The 19,256-nt window shown below is 51.3% G+C and overlaps 2 protein-coding genes across 17 annotated transcripts in view; one reads left to right on the forward strand and one right to left on the reverse strand.

Annotated features, from left to right (window-relative positions):
- The window catches only part of STX3 (syntaxin 3), a 34,206-nt gene extending 23,298 nt beyond the window's left edge, over positions 1–10,908 (forward strand). For 2 of the 15 annotated variants that reach the window (XM_043549542.1, XM_043549541.1), the window contains 2 exons: positions 1,473–1,583; positions 1,705–3,358. In XM_043549542.1, coding sequence (XP_043405477.1) covers positions 1,473–1,583; positions 1,705–2,031 — 438 coding nt within the window. In that variant the 3' untranslated portion in view covers positions 2,032–3,358. The other 13 variants (XR_005225400.2, XR_006291772.1, XR_006291770.1 and 10 more) reach the window with 13 other exon arrangements.
- A 256-nt stretch (positions 10,909–11,164) lies between these two features.
- On the reverse strand, positions 11,165–14,830 carry MRPL16 (mitochondrial ribosomal protein L16). Of its 2 annotated transcripts, XM_007070078.4 has the most exons (4): positions 14,632–14,830; positions 13,925–13,990; positions 12,192–12,340; positions 11,165–11,912 (listed from the first exon to the last, which is right to left on the reverse strand). In XM_007070078.4, the coding sequence occupies exons 1-4, from the start codon at positions 14,681–14,683 to the stop codon at positions 11,427–11,429; spliced, it is 753 nt and encodes a 250-aa protein (XP_007070140.1). In that variant the 5' UTR covers positions 14,684–14,830; the 3' UTR covers positions 11,165–11,426. The 2 variants fall into 2 exon arrangements, with proteins under 2 accessions (XP_007070140.1, XP_027688024.1); XM_027832223.3 differs by lacking the exon at positions 14,632–14,830 and having other exon boundaries at positions 13,803–13,946.
- Between the last annotated feature and the right edge of the window lie 4,426 nt (positions 14,831–19,256).

Below are 19,256 nucleotides of genomic sequence, written 5' to 3' on the forward strand. Positions count from 1 at the left end.
AATAACCATGTAACCTGGGGCAGGGAACAGGGTAACCAAGCAACTAAAGGGTGGGGCTCTCAAGGGATAAGGACAGGGTAACCAAGCAATCAGGGGCAGGGAACAGGGTAACTGAGCAACCGGGATGAAGGTGACAGCTGTGTAACAGGAGGGGAAGCGAGGTAAGCCTTGGTAACTGAGTAACCATGGGAGGAGACAGCATGATAACCATGTAACCTGGGAGTAGGGGGGGAAAAAAAGGATTGTACAAGACTGGGCAGGGTGAAAACCATGTAACCAAGCAATGGAGGGACTGGGAATTGAAATGGGTAACTAAGCAACTGAACACCGGTGCCTTCTAGCAGCCAGGGATTTTCTGATGGTGGTACCTCGGATGCAGGAGCTGGGTGGGAGTGAGTTTGCGATCTTGGTGACGTGGCTGATGTCATGGAGACCCAGAGGCCTGCTGTCCTGTGTCAGTGCCTAGCTTTCCTCTGACCCCACAGAGCTCCTGCAGGCGGGGCCCACTCCCTGCTCTGTGTGTCCCTGGGGAAAAGCCCCCCATTTCACTCTCCTGATACCCCTGCATTGTGGAATGCAGCCACCTCTCTCACTGCAATTTAGGCATCAGTGTCAATCTCTCTGAGGCCCCCTTTCTGTTTTCTACCCACAATGCAATGCCGAGGAGGTGGCATGCAAGTCGGGGAATGGTGAGTATGCTCCTTTCCTGTCGTCAGCCCCAGGGAGAGGCGGTGGATTGACCCTGAAGCCCTACAACCCAATGGCGACCCTTCTGTGCCCAGGAGAAGGGTGGGGGTGGTGGGAATGACTGCCTTGCTCGCCTGAGCAGAGGGGGAGACCTCCAAGGGCAGGGCTGGGATCTCATGATGGGAGGAGCATGTTCATGGTGGGAGGTGATGCTGGGGTCTCACGGAGGGGCTGCATTGTATCTTCACTGCACAGTTAACCCTAGTGATTGGCACCCCGGTCTGAGCCCCTGCATGAGCATCCCCACTGCAAAGCCTTACCGAATTAGTGTGTCCCCACTGTGTCTGTACTTACCTCTGTGTGCTTGGAGACATACCCCTGGGCCTTTGTGCTGGGACACTCTAGGATTCTTTCCCAGGTAGTTGCAGGAGATCTTGTTTGTCCTTCATGGGGCATTGTGGGAAGGGCATTGGAGGACTATCAGCACATGAGTAACTTTTTTTCCTGGCATCGTCACTGCCCAGTGGGGTAGATTGCAGCCTGAGTTAAACCAGAGCTAGGCTCTAACGTGCCTCCCTGAGCCGAGTCAGCTAGCCCAGGCTTAACACACCTCCAGACCCAGGTCTGAGAGTTCTGTGCATGGCTGGTAGGAGGGGTTGGGCTAAACCTGGGTATCGGCCCAGGCTAACTGTGCAGTGTAGATATACCGTGCTTGACTCTGAGGTGCCCCAGGTCAGTGTGTGTTTTAGATGTCTGAGTTTCCTCTCTTCCTGCTCCCCTGACAGGGCGGGGTCCTAGATAACATAGAGCTGAACATGATGCATACGGTAGACCACGTAGAGAGAGCGCGCGATGAGACCAAAAAGGCTCTGGTATACAAGAAAAAGGCTCACAAGGTGAGTCCCCCGAGCCCCAATCTGTGCCCAGGCCCCCTCGCTGGCTCTCTTGCTCTCTTCTGCCTCCCTGCCACTTCCGCCGCTCTCTGCCGCTCCCGCCATCTCTCTCTTCCTCCGCAAGGGAGCCATGATCGACCGCATAGAGACCAACATGGACCAGTCGGTGGGCTTTGTGGAACGGGCCGTGGCTGACACCAAAAAGGCTGTGAAATACCAGAGCGAGGCCAGAAGGGTGAGAACAACCAATCACAACCCCATCCCGTTTCCATCTCCTGCCAATCAGTGGCCCCGTCTCACCCTTCTCAGATGCCATCCAATCTTCAATCATCCCACCAACCAAAACCCCACCCCATCTAATCTCCCATCCCACCAGTCACAGTCTCCCATCCAACCTCCACTCACCAGTCAAAGCCCCCATCTTGCCCTCCTCAGATCCATCCAATCATGACCTATCCCACAAACCGAAGCCCCACCCATCACCTCAACACCACCAACCACAGCTCCCTGTCCAGTCCCCATGCATCCCAATCAAAGGTTCCCATCTCACTCTTCTGTCACCCATCCAACCATGATCCATCCCATCAACCAAAGCCCCACTGCATCCAGCCCCCACCCACCAGTCAAAGTCCTTTTCCCATTCCACCCCCTCAGACCTCACCCCACTTCTCCCCAAATCTTCAGTCTCCTCCAGTGATCCTCCTCCATCCCACCCTTGTCTGACCTCGCTGGTCTCCATCCCTCCACCCTGTCCCTGTTCCAGCCCCCTCCCTGTCGGGAAAGGACCAATGGCTCTCAAAGGTATTATGATTTCCAGGTGAGTAAGCCACCTGAATACTTTTTTGAGCACCTGGGCCAATGGGTCTGGCTGGTAAAGGTCCAGAGCAAATCCAGGGGCCCTGGTGACCCCTTGGTTTCTCAGTAATATTTCCCCATCCCTTGCTCCAGCTTCCTGTGCTCTTCTTTCACAGCCTTCTCCTCCTACTCCCCCACTTCTCCCCACAGCCCAGCCACTGAGCCTCTCCATGTACGACGTGCCATGCTACATCCCTCTCTGAGGTAACTGCTTGGGCTGTCTCCCTGCTTCACTTTGCTCGCTCCGGACTCCTCCTCCTTCTTCTCTGTGTGTCTTGATAAATGTGGTTATGAGCCAGGCTCGGTCCCCAGAGCTCCTGCACTGTTCCCTAAAGGGTCTCCAAGTGGGGGAGGCTGGGAACTTCCCCATAGCCCACACCTCTACACCATTACCTATAGCACCCCCTGCTGGCAGGAGTCAGTGCTGGAGTAACTTGAGCTCCCCCTGCTGGGAGAGGCTGGGACTGGAGTAGCAGGGAGCTCCCCCACAGCCAGCGCTCCTGCCTGGCTATCTACAGCACCCCCTGCTGGGAGTAGCTGGGAGTACCTCTCTGCTCATCATTCCCAATAGTATCCCCAATTGAGGGAGGCTAGGATTGGAGTAGCTGTGTGCTCCCAGTGCCTTTATGCCATTTCCTGCAGCATCCCTTGCTGGAGAAGGCTGGGACTGGATTAAATAAAGAGGGGGACAAAAATTCAGAAGCCTAGAAATGCAGATGGTCTGATTTTTGTCTGAAGGATTCTGGTGGGGAATATTTTTGAGGTGTTAAAAAAAAATTGCTATGCTGCCTTAAAGGGGTGGCTGAAATCAATGCTCTGCAGTTCTGAAATAACTCTCTCTTAAAGGGACATGTGTAGGGGGAGCCATATCTGTTGTTTCTTATTTGCTGTTGCATTGCTGTTTATGGTTTATCCTTTTTTTTGTCCCCTCCTCCAGAAAATGATAATTATCATTGTGGTAGTGGTTGTCTTGCTCGGAATAATAGCTCTGATTATTGGACTTTCCGTAGGGCTCAAGTAAAGCTAGCCCCCTGAACTGTAAGTAGTGTGGGGAATGTGGGGGTTTCCTGGGGCGCTGGCTCGGTGGGGCGGCAGTCGAGAAAAGGTGGTGGAGTGACTTGAACTTGCTTGCTTGCCCAGGAGAGTTCAGAAGCTCTCTGAGCTAGGTGTGTATTGGTGGGTGCCTTGGATATCGGGTGGGTTTTGCTCCTCATACCTGGAGACTACAGGAGATCAACCCTGCATTGGGCCAGAAATAAAATGTATTCTCACTTGTCAGTTGGATCTATCCTGAGTGTTGTATTCACAACCTTGTCTGTACATTGGGTTCTGTGCTCTGGGTTCTTGCCGCTGGCTTTGGGTTCTAGACTCTAGACACTGTGCTTTGCGTTCTGGGCTATGTGGGTTCTGTGCTGTGAGCTCTTGGTTATGGTTTTGGGTTCTAGACTGGCTTCTGTGCTTTTGGTTCTGGCTTCGGGTTCTAGACTATGTGGTGTACTTTGGGTTCTAGCCTCTGGGCTCTGTGCTTTGGGCTGTAGATTCTTGGCTCTAGCTTTGGGCTCTGTGCTTTGCAGCTGAGCTTTGCATTCAATCTCTTACATTTTTAACTCTTGCCTCGGCACTGAGGATGTGGCAGGCAAGAGGGTGTTTGCAGAAGAGGAGACGGTGTAAGGAGCATGACTTGGGAAGCGGGTGGCATGATTTCTCAAGATTCTAGAGTGGGGAGGATAGTTCTGTGGATGCGGCGCAAGTGAAGGCAGCTGCTAGAGTCTGCTGCAAAGCAGGTGCATGTGCTGTTCTTACAGGGCTCACTCACACCTCTCTGCAGACTCAGAGTGTGCAGGGTAGGCTGCTGTGCACAAAGGGATCTGAAGGGTTAATTCTGGTCTGCTCTCCATTCCTTGCCTTGTGGGGGAGGGCGGGAGAGGGGTGATTCCACCCCTATGAGTCACTAAAACCAGACCCCCCTCAGATTGTGCAGATAATCAAAATAGGGGTGTGATGTTGCTTGGCCCTTCCTGGGGTGGGAGGTTTGAATGTCCCCCCGGGCTTGCCCAAGGAGCTTGGGCTAATTGTCGGGAGGAGGGAAATGTGGCATTTACCAAACACCACCCACCTGTGACACCAAAATCAGGGAACTGTGCCAGTCTGTGACCCTCCCTCCCCATTCTCCGATGAGCCATGACACACACACAGCTAACAAAACAGCCATTTAATTGACCTTCACGAGCGGGGCAGTTCACACTTCTGTGAGTTGTTCCAGGCTCCCTCCGCTCACTTACACTTGGGTCACAGCTTTGCAATTTCTTTTACAAGCAGAACAGCTAGAGACTCGCTTTTTATTTTAAATGAAAGCTGAGACTCTGGGGAGCAAGATAGTGGTTTTGGAGACCTCATCATGCAGGATATGGGTGCATATGCTGGCTGTTTCTGAGCCCCACAGTGGGGTCATCGGCCCATCTGCAGAGATCGTTTCCCCATCTCTAGCTGTCTGGGCCCAGGATCTGTTAGTGTTTAGATGTCAGTGATTATGTTTAATATTGGCCTGCCCTCACATACGTAAATTGATTTCTCCCTTGTTCCTTCAGTTTCTCCAGACACTCCTGATCTTGGTGGTGAACTTTTTCCCTCGTGATCCTCCTCGTGTCCCACACGCCGGCCTCCCGCTCCCCCTGCCTTCCCTGGACCTGCTAATCACAGTCTGCCTTCTGGGCTCTGCTGTGAATCATTTCCCTTTCGGGTGGAGCTTTTCCCAATAGCACTTCCTGGGAGAGCTGCCGGCCCATTCATCAGCTAGCTGACGCATCCCTCCTGGAGGATCTGAGCTTGCTTCACCATGTCCAGGAGGTAACTGTCTCCTGCACCACTGATGCACTTGAGAGAAGCCGTCATCAAGTCTTCCTCTTCTCCCCTCCTCTCCGAGTCCACAACCACCAACCCCAGTTCCTCCTCCTGATGTCACTTCCTCTTTTGGTCAAATTTCGTTTCCTGGCAGGATTCCCACCAATGGTAGCAGAGCCTTAAAGGAATGTCCAGGACTGTGTTTCCTACCTCACTGGCCTGTCTTGTTCTCATCTTTCTTAGGGGGAATTTTTTTAATTGTTTAAAATCTTTATTGAGGGAGGCCAGGGAATGTAAGAACTACCCCTCTGAATTGCTGCAGCCAGGACAGGGAGTGAGAGATCAGGGCTCAGGAGCTCACCTGGGTTGGCCATGTGGCATAATTGAGGCTGGACTCTGAAGTGCTCCCAGAACCTGCCAACCCTAAGGAGAGTGAGCAGCTGGGCCTGATCTTGAATCTCCTGTGTAGCAATGCTCTAAACCTATAGCACCGGAATCCGCAGCACTCCCAAGCCATGTTGACACCAGGATTAACAAGGGACATAGGTCAAACCAGCAGGCACAGACTTGGCAGCATCCTGAACTTTGCCAACCTCAGAATTAGGGACGGGATGTGGAAGCAAAGCAGAGCAGAACATGCGGGCACTGACCTCAGTGCACTGTGGGGGACGGGTGACAGGGCTGGGACTGAAACGCGGGTCTGCGACAGAGCGCCGGGATGCACGAGCACTCTGAGCTCTGTGCAGAGTAAGAGCCCAGTGGAACATGGGCACTTCTCTTGTTAATCCCTTCCTGAGAGGCAGGTGCCTGTGTACGGAAGGAGGGACCTGCAAGCTCTGTCTCCTGTGATCCCTGTTTGCTAAGGACTGGGAGGAATCTAAACCTCTGTTTGCTTTGAAGTGTGAACCTTTACGACTGGAGTTTCCACCTACTTGTTTGTTCTAAGCAGCAAAAATAATCAGGTTGGCTTCTGGCACGCAACTGAAAGCCCAGGCTCTGATACTCCCTGTGTTTGGTTTGCATGGCCGGGGGCTCTTGGAAACTTTTAGGTTGAGTGACATATTCTGTTAAATGGTGATCAGTGACTCCTGGACCGTGAATCTTAGCACTGACCTTGTCTGATCCTTGCTGGGGGGTTCTCCTTTGGTTGTGGGACCAGCTGCCCACCCCTGCTGGGGATATAATTTTTGTGTGTGTGTGTGTGTGTCTCCGCATGTATGTTTAATGGTCTGTTTACTCAGGGCTTGCATTTCATGGATGTTTTAAATGTGCCTGGATCAGGAGTCCTTGTGTGTATTTATTATTCTTACCAGCCAGTCCCTGATTTCTGTGACAGATGCAGACATTCAGGGTGGCCTGTTTTTACCGGTGTGATGTGGGTTTGGGTGTGATCCAGCTGAGTTGGGCATGGCCAACAGCTGTAGCTATATGACAGCCATTTCGTGGCCTCAGTGGGAAACAGGGATTAGCATCTTGGGCCCCGTTTCCAGTGGACAGATTTCTGGATTGCAGAAATGCCATCACATCAGTCGGGCTCCCTGCTTGGAAGCCTCAGTAGAGAAGCTAAGAACTGAATCAGTGGTGGTCTTCCCAGGGCAGAGCGGTGAGGGAAACCTACCCATGCTGTGCCTGCTCTGAGGATAAACAGAGGCCCAAGGGCTATACTAAATCCACTTGACAAACGTCCTCTCCCATTGTTGAAGGATAAGGGGTGACAGCCCTTGTTAATTGGGATGGGGGATTCTCGTTCGTGAAGGGAGCCAAACTCCTTGCCCAGCAGCATCTGGCTGGTCCAGGTGCACACCTCCACCCCCACCATCCTTCCTGGTGTGCTAGGGGCTGCACATCTCTCTCAGATCCACTCACCAGCTTGATGCCCCATGACTCACTCTCCTGATGTAAGACTGCACTTGGCCAGTACCCCTTGGTGAACGGACGGAGCTGGGAGGAAGTTCCCATTTGTCTTCCTCTTCTCTAGGTCTTGATGTCTGTGATTTTTCGAGGTGATGGGTATGGAGCATGCTGCCCGGGCAAGGTTGCCATTGCAGCTCTGAGATGCCCCTGAAACTCCCCAGAGCTCTGTAGACAGGGGAAATGTCATTGTCTCACCAAGTGAGGGTACTGGCGCGCGCGCGTGTGTGTTTTTAAACTTTGATTTTTTTAATTTAAAAAAGTAAATAAATGAATTTATATTTGATCACAAACAGCTCTCGCCTGTGTTGTGTTGTTCCCTGCATGAGCTGTCATAGCCTGAATACAACATCCAGCTATGGCTACACTAGCTGTTCTTGATTGGTTCAAGGCTGGGAGGCAGGGGTGCTGTCTCCTTGGCCTGCGTCCCTCATGGTAGAGAGAGACCGGACTTGGCTGAAATGAATGGTAGTAATAACTTGTAACTAGCTCTGATCCTCTGTAGGTCTCAAAATGAGGTTGGTATCACAACCCACATTTTACAGATGGGGAAATTGAGGCACGGACAGGGGAAGTGACTTGCCCAAGGTCACCCAGTGGCTGAGCCTGGAATAGAGCCCAGGGCTCCTGAGTCCCAGTCCAGTGCTCTAGCCACTAGGCCACCCTCCTCCCAGTGTAAAGGAGACTTTATTAGCAGGGCTGCCAGACACAAACTGATGCTGTGGTTCTCTCTGGCTCACCAGCTCCCAGCCTGAGTAATGCAGCCTGTGCTGCCCAATGCACTGCACAGGGGCCAAGTCCCGGCCTGGAAGAGACTGCTCCATGCAAACATTGGGATACACCGGTTCAGAATGCTCCTGGCTGGAATCTGTCACTCTGCTCGGCCTTAGCCCTGCCCCAATTATCCAACCCACAGCAAGAGTCAAGGCTGAGTAAAGCAACCGATGGGGAAAGGCGGTAGATACAGTGATAGCACCATGTAGAATTAAATAGCCCCACGACAGCAGCACTGCCTTGGGGATGAGACTGGGACTTTGAGCCTCCAGTGCTGGGCTGAGAACTGCTTTCACTTGACTCACTGACATGTAAAGAGACAGCTCCTCTTTCAGAATAGCAGCAGTGACCAGGTTTGGCTGCAAAGGAAGGAGCTTTGTTTATAATCGTCATGCCACCTGGCTCTGCTGATGAACCTTGGGGAGGTGAAAGGGTGAGAGAACCCCACCCACCCAGGCTGGCCTGTTGTTTCAAGTCTCCAGACGGGCCTCTCCTCTCCACTTCACCCACCTGGATCAGAAAACTTGGCTGGGGTTTCTCCTCTTCTGCTGTGCCGTATCCAGTGCCTCTGGTAAGATGAGATAATGGGTGTTGTCTTTTTCCTTGGGGGCATGACATTCTGCATGGCTGTATGCGTGGGGCAGGCTAGCTCCTATTTATCTAGCTATTCACGTGGCCCCATAATGATAACGTCTGAGCACGTGGCTGGGGCTTGCTTTTTCTGCATGGCACGTGAGTTGAGGGGAAGCGAAATGAGCTCATTAAGCGATCATTTCCCATCAAGGCCACCAGCACCAAGGATAAAACATTTTTCTGTCCTCTGTGAAAGAAAAGCCCTACTCCCTCCCTCCACATCTCCGTTCTACTACCCATGGATCCCTTTCCTCTTTTCCAGCCCAAAGCGATGGACCCCCCTTCCTCTGCTCTTTGTGACACATGGAGGATGGGTGACCCTTCCCTCTCCTCTTCCCTCACTTCCATTTATAGTTCACTGTAAGCCCGCTGCACACGCTGTTTGTTGTTTACATTTCTCTCTCTCGCCGAGCAGAAGAAGATCATGATCATGATCTGTTGCATCATCCTGGCCATCATCCTGGCTTCCACCATTGGGGGCATCTTCGCCTGAGTGCCCATCTCCTGCCCCCCGCCCACCACAGGTGAGCCAGGTGCATCAGTGTGATGGGCCAGCAAGGTGGGACCTGGAGTTTGGTTCAGTCAGTATTTGTACTTCTGGGTTGTGTTCCCTGTGCTGTGATTGCTTTGTGCCCTTATTCTGGATGGGGGAAAGAGTGGTAGATTGGCAGCCTGCTAGGTGTCTAGCTGCTGTATTCAGCAGCACTGCATCTAATGCTTGAGGTATCTCTGACATGCCACAACTGATCAGAGGCACAGTAGGGTGCTGGGTCAGATCAGAGAGCAGCAGGGGAGTTCTCACCCCATGAGGAGAAAAAGAAAAGTTGAGCGTGCAGGAAGTGCAATTCAGGAACATCACTGCCAAGCCTAAGGGATGATCAAGGGGACAATGTCAAAAAGAACGAGGGATGGTAGGTTACTGACAGAAAAGGGGACCATCAGGTAGATGGAACTGCAAGATTCATCTATTCTTCCTCCTTTTGCTGTCTCTTGCTCTGATTTTTTCAGATGGATTTGCAGATGGCCTTTCATCGTTCTTCCACTCCGCACCCTGGTGCCACCCGTCAAATGTTCTTTCCCATCTGGATTTCTCACCAGCTCTACCTCCTCCTCTTTATGGAGACATCACAGGCCTGGCCAGTGGACCCTACCTGTCAGATGTTCACCGTTCAGTGTTCCTGGTTGGAGGGGCGGAGGAAGCTGGAATAGAACAGGGAGGATGGGCTGCAGACAGAACCAAATAAGACACTATGGGGATGATGCTAGCTGACACTAATGTAAACATTTTCAGACACCATGTTTATTGGCTGTTTAAAGTGCTTCTAAATATCAACCTTTTAGTTCAGCTCTGTTCTCAGTCCCAGTGGCTCCTTCTGCCCACTTGTGGGTGGAGACTGACTAGCCAGCAGAGGACATCCATTCAATGGAATGTGTATGCTCAGCACAAACTTACTGAAGGGCAGGGAATGGCACAGTCCTGCCTATGTTGCTCTGGGAGGCTCAAATCTCCTCCTTGGTGGACAGGGATTAAAGACAGCATCTGACATTGTAACTGTCAGTACATCAGAAGCGTGATCAGGCACTGAACTGTCAGAACATCTTTCCCCAGCTGAGCAATATAACACTTTTCACTCTCTCCAATCCTTGTGACTCCCCATTTCTCTGGCTCTGAGGGTGGGAATCAGACCACGCTTGACCTGAATCACTGATACTTAGAAGGTGGTAAGGCCCTTTACTCCCTCAGCTAGGGTCTCTTAGGCACAAAACAGACTGTATTCCCTTGTTTATCTGTGGGATGGTCTCATTTACCCTACAGAAAAATCTTTCACCTGAAAGTTTGTCACTTATTTTAAACCCCCAAACTGTGGCAACTTGAGTGTATTTATTTCTTTTCCCCCTCTCCTCCGATAAATCATCTCTGCAGTAGGGAGGAGCAACTTGGACACTGTCACTCTGTACCTCTCCTGATGCTTCTGTTCCTTTGGGTCCTTCCTTGTCTATCCATATGAGGAAAGTTCTAAGGTTGCTTTCCCCTACATTACTTGTACATGAGGCAATCACTAGTGAAAGGCTCTTCAGAGAGAGGGAGACCTCCATGAAATCTAATAATCCCTCTGCAGTTACACAGAGGGCAAATGACATGTTCCCCTCCAGGGTCAGATGTGAGTGGAGCAGAGGACTCTGCCTCACTCAGTGCTTAAGGAGACACCACTCACTCTGAATTTATATCAGCTGTTATCTGTATAGGTACTGTTCTAAAGGCACAATCATCTATACAGAAGCCTCTTTCTGAATAAAGACTTCAATTCAGTGACCACTGCTATAGTGTATTCAGTATGTAGTGGGGCGGGTGGGTCATCTGGGAGGAAGTGTTTTTGGGTGGGGCAAGTTTCCTTAGGAACTTCAATGATGCAGCATGAGAGGTCCATCTTCCTGACTTGATCAGATGTGCAGCAATACAGGCTCTAACTTAATACCCCACAGAGGATCTGACGCTCCTTGGATGGCCCCTTAACCATCCCCTCTGGCCTCTAACATACACAGGACATAGAGGCACAGGCACAAGACCATACCACTGTAGGAAAGCTTTATTAATCCAAAATGATCACTGGTTACCCCAACCTGCCCCTTGCACCTCCATGTTTACTGCATGCAACTCAGCCACCTTTGGAGCTGAGGGGCAGATCTCCACAGCAATGCCTGCCCTGGAGAGCCTACCACTACAAGATGGGCTGCACTCAGGAGGGACCTCACACTTGCTGAGGAAGGAACCTTGATCCTCCTTCCAGGCACCTGTCCCTGATATTTTTCCCTCCTACCCCTACTTGGTCATTACACTCTGTCTTTCAGAAAGAACTTGCCCCAGTAGCGCCCCTTCTGTGACAGATCGTAGGGGCTCAGCACCTTGCGGCTCCCCAGCATGTTGGAGGTGATGACACGCTCAAAGGTCCATGGGTTCTGATTTTTGCATCTTCTCTCCTCTTCCGCCTGGCGCATCTCCTCCAGGGACTGGCAGCTGACTGCCTTGGCTGGGAACGGCAGCTTCTTGGCCACCTGTGTGAGGAAGTGCTCCACCTCCCCGAACTCGCAGTGCCCACCCACTTCCAAAATGAGGCGGCCACATTTCACTGCTGTCACATAGTGGTCGATGGCACCTTTGCCCCCGCCCATACGCTGGCCTAGGCTCTTGCGGGTGATGGGCTTGTAAGGGGCTGGGATGCGCCACACGGCGAACATGATCTTGGGATCCAGGTGACGATTGATGGTTAGACGCATCATTTCAAAGTGACCCCAATGAAGGTAACCACCGCCCAATGCCTGCAAGGAGAGAGAGAGAGCAAGCACAGGAGGAGTTATGACTCAGATACAGGTGAAGGGGCTTCTTTTGCCACCTATTTACAGTTGTTCTCACTCATACCACTTCCATGCTCTCTCTTGGCCTCAGTTAGCTTATGTCTTCACCCTGGAAGGAGTAAGTCCTAATGGTCTCAGCTACCTCAGCTGAAAAGGTCAGCTCCTCGGGTTCTGTTTTCCTTGCTCTGGCTGAATCACCCCAAAGGTGACCCCAATTTGTATCTCCCCTCCTCTCCCACTCACCAAAATGCCATATTGTCCCTGGGTGAACTCAGTGGCCTCAGTGGATGGGCCACGGATGTCACGTAGGTTTTTGAATTCCCGCCTCACTTTAGGTACACTTGGAACTTTGTCCATGAACTTCAGTTTGGGTCTGTCAGGGATGGAGACGTCTGGAAGGATGAACAAAAAGAGGTGTCAGTATGCCCCACAGGCACCCCCACTCTCTCACTGGGGCAGATGAGCAGATCTGTGGCTACAGGGTGCAAATATGGAACCATCAGTAGGGGAACATCAGCTAGTTTTCCTCACTGAGCTTCTGAAACTGTGTGGCCACGGACCTGAGCCTATGCATCTTATAACTAGTATGTTGAATCAAGCAAAGGGAGACATGGGCTCAGAACGCTGATTTCTCTAACGATAGGCAAGAAGGCAGCTTGGGTTAGTCCCCTGCTTAAGAAACTACTTCTTGACAATAGTAATAATACTGCCAATTCTCTAGGTCATTAATGCTTCCTTTTAGGGCAGATGACTGAGAATGATAGGGGCCTCCTGCTATTTATCCCCAAATATTCCCATCCCACCCCTTGAAGCTGAAGGGATGAACAAGCCACCCTAAAATGGCAAAGGTCTGTCCTCTCATACCAAACCCAGAGGGTGGTTATGGATTACTGTTCCTCCACCTCAAAGCCCTCATCTACACAGTCTCACAAGACTCCATTCCTCTCCTCCATTTTATCTATCATCTACATGATAGCGGTGGGAGAGGCTGGTGAGACAATACAGACTTAAGGGTATGACTACTCTACAGCAGCTGCACAGCTACAGAAGGGTTTTCTGTTGATGTAGGTAGTCCATCCCTCCAAGGGATGATAGCTAGGTTGAGGTGATGATGCACTCAAAGGTCCATGGGTTGTGGTGGTTGTGTCTTCTCTCCTCTTCTGCAGTGGGGGTTAGGTTGACCTAACTGTGTGGAAATTTCTCAGCCCTAAGTGATGTAGCTAGGTCAACCTAAATTTTAGGTGTAGACAGGCCTAAGTACCAGCTTTACTGCTTCTTTACATCAAACATAAGCAGTAGAGCTTCCCTTCAATCTCAATCTCAAGCCAAAATCAGCACTTGGATGAAGAGCAGCTGGCAAAAATTATTACTACTCAGCCTTGCCTGGAATCAAGAGAGAAATACAAATATGTGGGAGGTATTTAGACAGCAGGGTGAGGCAAGGCAAAGGGCTTGTTAGCTCAAAGCCCCTAGATTCTGTCTGCTTCCCACACTGGTCCAAAACCCAAATGCATTAGCCTTTAGAAAATGGTACATGACCCCTCTCCCTAGGTATTAAAAAAAGAAATAGGACAACCTAGAGCAAATGGTGTGTTCTCCTGACAAGGGAGATATGCAACTAGGTATATTTTCCAAAGCTATTAAAAAAATAAGAATTGATACACTCCTACTCTGAAATCCTCCCTGATAGCAAGGATGACAAAACGCTTTCTCTGCCCCTCACAGTGAGATCAATAATATGCCTCCTGGTTAACCCATGCTCCCTCAAGAGATGGTGATGATGTGCTTAGTCAATACCCCACCACACCGCAAAAATCATTAATATGCTTTCTATAATGCTCTCCCCTCACCTACCACTCCAGCCCCCACTCAACATCTTCCCGCAACACTTTTCCAAGGGAGGTGACAAATGCATCCAACATTACAAGACACCCGCTGCCCTTCTGTCTTGGCATTTCTCCATGCCCAGCACTCACTGGTATAATCCTGGGGAAGCACGTAGCTCTTCAGGCCAGCACTGAGGACTCTGGCACAAAAAGGATCTGGAAAATAAGAGAGAGGAGATGTAGAAAGACCGTACACAGATCCTTGGTCCTTTAATAAAAGCACCAGCAGGAGGCAGAGCTGAGATGGTCGCCGTTAACCAGCCACCACCAGAACATGACCTAGACCCCCGGCACAGAGCGAAGCTGCAACCTGCGGCCTTGACAGGGCGCCGTTCGCTGGGGAGCGCACAGCGCTCCTGAGAGCAGGCGAAGCGGCACGCTCCCCGATTTGCAGACAGGGAGAGGGAGGCATGGCAGCCTGGGATAGGACCCCCACTGGCCCCCTCACCCAGAACTGGACTAGAACCCAGGAGTCCGGCTCCCAGGCCCCTGCGAACGGGGCCGTCCAACGGAACGGATCATAGAATCTCAGGGTTGGAAGGGACCTCAGGAGGTCATCTAGTCCAATCCCCTTCTCAAAGCAGGACCAACCCCCAATTTTTGCCCCATCCCTAAATGGCCCTCAAGGATTGAACTCACAACCCTGGGTTTAGCAGGCCAATGCTCAAACCACTGAGCTAGCCCTCCCCGCAACGGTGGCCGGCGAGGGACACTAGCCCAAGGAGAGCCCCGCATTGGGCGGACAACACCCCGGCTCATAGGGGCTGGAAAGGGCGTTCGCTTGGCGACCTTCTGACCTCCGGGAACCTTTGGCAGCGCGCGGAGACGGCGCGCGAGTCGCCTCCACATGGTCGCGCGCCGCTCCGGAGGGTGGGACTGTCCTCGCGCCGGGATGCCCCCGAAACGAGGCTGCCTTAGGCGCTGTACTGAGAAGCTCCTCACAGCGGGGGAAAGCGGAAGGGGAGGGGGAAATGGCCACTGGGCGCCGCCATCTTTGGAGTGCTCTTTAATCCGTCCGGGAGGAACCACTTGCGGTAATCCTGGAGGCATGTTGCACTGGGGGAAACAAGAGTCAGGACGTTTGGTTCCGGAACTATGGGGTTCCAGCCTGCAAGGCTGGCGGAAGCGAAGCAGTCGGGAGCGGACCAGATCCCCAGGGGGCGCTGTTGCCACCCCTTCCCCCCATCAGCCTCGTCCTAGAAAGTATGGGCTGGGGGGAGGGGGTGGCCCCCCATGAGTCTTTGCAGCCACAAAGGGGGATGGGGTGCAGCAGGCCTGGGAATCAGGACTCCTGGGTTCCATACCAGCTCAGGGAGGGGAAGGGGTCTAGTTAGGGTGACCATATGTCCCATTTTGTGGACAGTCCCGTTTTTAAGTCCTGCCCCAGCCATCCCGACTTTTTGGCAAAACGGTGCATTTGTCCCATTTGCTCTTCCCAAATGATCATCAGCTGGCAAGAGCAAACTGGACAAACACAGTTTTGCCAAAAACGTGGGATGCAATGCTGTGCGGGCTGTGGAGGAATGTGCGGGAAGCGGGATAGCGGCCACGCCAGACTTGCTCCAGAGAGCAGCTTGGGCCGGCCCCGTGTACGGGAGGGCATCCTCAGGCTGGCCTCATGCACTGTAGGGGTGTGTGTGGGGGTGTCTCGGGTGGACCCGTGGGGCAGGAGACAGGGAGGGCTCAGACTGGCTTCACACACGGCTGGCCCTGTGGGGTGTCCTGTTTTCCCTTTGGGAAAATGTTGTCACCCTAGTGGTTAGAGCAGGGGGGCTGGGAGCCAGGACTCCTGGGTTCTATGCGCCCTTCCCCTCATGCTGTGGGAGCCTTTCAACCACATTATACCCCCAGCCCTGCTGGACACTGAGGCTCTCCCATATTATCCCCCTAGCCTATAATCCACAGTGGGGACTAGTACGCAGTGTGAACCATGCAGGAATGGCCTGATTGGGGGCAGGAAATCTTTTAGCATGTGGGTCCTCAGCCCCCTTCCCTTTCATTATGGCAAGGTGGGAGGGGAGCCCTGCAACTCCTTACTGCTGTAATGTGGGGTCACATGCAACACCACCAACCCCAAGCATTCTGATACCTTGAGTCGGCTCTCCCCAAATCTCCATGAAATAATGAGATGTATATAGCGATAGATAGACAGATATATAGAGAGTTCATTTTCTTTGCCTTCTGGGTTCTGAGCCTCTAGGGAGCTCTCAGGTCATGTTTCTCAGCTTTTCATTGAAAAAACTGTCTGCTGCCTGGGGCCGGTTTTGTTCAATATCTTCATAAATGATCTGGAGGATGGTGTGGATTGCACTCTCAGCAAATTTGCGGATGATACTAAACTGGGAGGAGTGGTAGATACGCTGGAGGGGAGGGATAGGATACAGAAGGACCTAGACAAATTGGAGGATTGGGCCAAAAGAAATCTGATGAGGTTCAATAAGGATAAGTGCAGGGTCCTGCACTTAGGATGGAAGAATCCAATGCACCGCTACAGACTAGGGACCGAATGGCTAGGCAGCAGTTCTGCGGAAAAGGACCTAGGGGTGACAGTAGACGAGAAGCTGGATATGAGTCAGCAGTGTGCCCTTGTTGCCAAGAAGGCCAATGGCATTTTGGGATGTATAAGTAGGGGCATAGCGAGCAGATCGAGGGACGTGATCGTTCCCCTCTATTCGACACTGGTGAGGCCTCATCTGGAGTACTGTGTCCAGTTTTGGGCCCCACACTACAAGAAGGATGTGGATAAATTGGAGAGAGAGTCCAGCGAAGGGCAACAAAAATGATTAGGGGTCTAGAGCACATGACTTATGAGGAGAGGCTGAGGGAGCTGGGATTGTTTAGTCTGCAGAAGAGAAGAACGAGGGGGGATTTGATAGCTGCTTTCAACTACCTGAAAGGGGGTTCCAAAGAGGATGGCTCTAGGCTGTTCTCAATGGTAGCAGATGACAGAACGAGGAGTAATGGTCTCAAGTTGCAATGGGGGAGGTTTAGATTGGATATTAGGAAAAACTTTTTCACTAAGAGGGTGGTGAAACACTGGAATGCGTTACCTAGGGAGGTGGTAGAATCTCCTTCCTTAGAGGTTTTTAAGGTCAGGCTTGACAAAGCCCTGGCTGGGATGATTTAACTGGGACTTGGTCCTGCTTTGAGCAGGGGGTTGGACTAGATGACCTTCTGGGGTCCCTTCCAACCCTGATATTCTATGATTCTATGATTCTATGATTCTATAATGGGAGATCACCTCCAGCCGAGTGTCCTCAGCCACCCAACATCCAGCTGCCAACCTTGGCATGAGTCGCACCAACATTTGTTCCATTGTATGGTGCTGTTCCAATGCAGGGAGCTGGAAATGGGGGTGATGGCGGTGATGGGAGTCACGATTCTCTCCCCAACTCTGGGAGGGGAGTGCAGTCTAATGGGTTAGAAACACCAATTATTGCAAGACTTGCAATTTAATTCCAAGAATTGGCGATGTCCTGCATGGTATATGGATGTATCAACCCTGCAATGGCCCATCTAGGGTTAACCACACTCTGTGGGATGAAGAAGCCAGGCCCCCTTGCCCTTGCTGACAAGGATAAAAGGCAGCAGCTCAGCTCAGTTTAGGATGACTGAGGAGGAGAGCGAATGTGTGTTGCATGCTTCAGGCTGCAGAGGCCAACCATGCTGAGGCCCCTACACACACACCCAGTCAACCACTGAGGATGATGGAGAAGAGTTAGTTGACACCAGGAGACTAACTACACTGAAAGTGAAGGTAGGAAGTGACCCAGGAGAATGGACTGGATGCAGAGAGCGACTGAGCCTGAACACAGGAGGAATTGGTTTCTCAGGGCCCTGGGTCGGGACTCAATGGAGTAAGGTGGATCTGGGTCTCCCACACCGCACCCACCACTGGGGCAGTCACCACCCCAAGGAACACACTCTACTGCTCAAGGGCAACCATGTAAACTCTGGCCGCTGGGCTGCGCTGCCCTGAAGACAGGGACTGTCATAACCATATAGCTAAGGGTAGCCTAGAATTCCTCCTTACCTGTAAGGGGTTAAGAAGCTCAAATAACCTGGTTGGCACCTGACCAAAAGGACCAATGGGGAAAGAAGATACTTTCAAAGGGGGCGGGGTGGGGGAGGCTTTGTTTTATGTGTTCTCTTGGGAAGCAGAGAAGCATTAGGTCAGAAAACTCCTCCTATAAACCATCCTAAAAGTCTCTCATATTACAAAAATTGTAAGTAAAAGCCAGGCAAGGTGTATTAGATTATCTTCTGTTCTGTTTGTGAATTTTTCTTTTGCTGGAGGGAGATTTATTCCTGTTTTTTGTAACTTTGAAACTAAGCCTAGAGGAAGTCCTGCTGTGTTTCTGAATCTTTTGTTACCCTGTAAAGTGATTTTACAGAGGTGATTTTTATCTTTAATAAAATCCTTCTTTTAAGAACCTGACTAATTTCTCTGTTGTCCTAAGAGCCAGGAGTTTGGGTCTGTGATCACTTTGTAACCAATTGATTGGGATATTATTTTCAAGCCTCCCCAGGAAAGAGGGTGTAAGGGCTTGGGGGGGGATATTTTGGGGGAATAGGAACTCCAAGTGGTCCTTTCCCTGATTCTTTGTTAAATCACTTGGTGGTGGCAGCGTACCCTCCAAGGGCAAAGAATTTGTGCCTTGGGGAAGTTTTAACCTAAGCTGGTAGAAATAAGCTTAGGGGGTGTTTCATCTGGGTCCCCACATCTGTACCTTAGAGTTCAGAGTGGGGAGGGAACCCTGACAGGGACAGTTGTATTGACCCCAGAGGCAGGGCCCTGTTACCCTAGGGACAAGAGACAGCCTGGGAAACTCTTGCCACTTGACCTGTCATCTCCGTTTTTTGTCTTTCTTGGCCCAGCACCTGTGGTGGGGTATATCAACCCCATGACAGTACGGAAAAGGTTGAGACCCACTGCTTGATGGCATCCTGTTGTTTTTCAAAAGAGATCGTCCCATCTTGGGGCCACTTTAGAATGTTATCATTCCCCTGGAATGCCAGACACTTTACTGATACCCTCTTGTTATCCTGAAGTGTATGGCCCAATCTGAGGGCTTGTTAAAAGGGAAGAGCTTATCAATCCCCTAGTGTTGGTTAGGAAGCAATGTCCTGTTCTAGGGACCTCTTTAAATGGGGAGAAAATTTAATGTATCCCTGTGAGAGAATGGCCTATTCTGGAGCCTCTTTAGACAGAAAGAACTTTATCAATATACACTGATCAAATTTGCAAACTGTACAGGGGAAAACATTTTTTCAGGAGCTGTATCTTGGGGATCCCTTGGTCAAATGCCCCTACATTTGGAACACTAACTCTTGCAAGCACGTTATGAGGCACACCAAGTTTCAAGGAAATCCAAATAACCGTGTGGATTTTAGAAGTACTTAGAAAAGTCAAGCTTTAAAC

This window comes from Chelonia mydas, chromosome 6 (genome assembly GCF_015237465.2).
Source record: "Chelonia mydas isolate rCheMyd1 chromosome 6, rCheMyd1.pri.v2, whole genome shotgun sequence".
NCBI classification, from domain to species: domain Eukaryota; kingdom Metazoa; phylum Chordata; order Testudines; family Cheloniidae; genus Chelonia; species Chelonia mydas.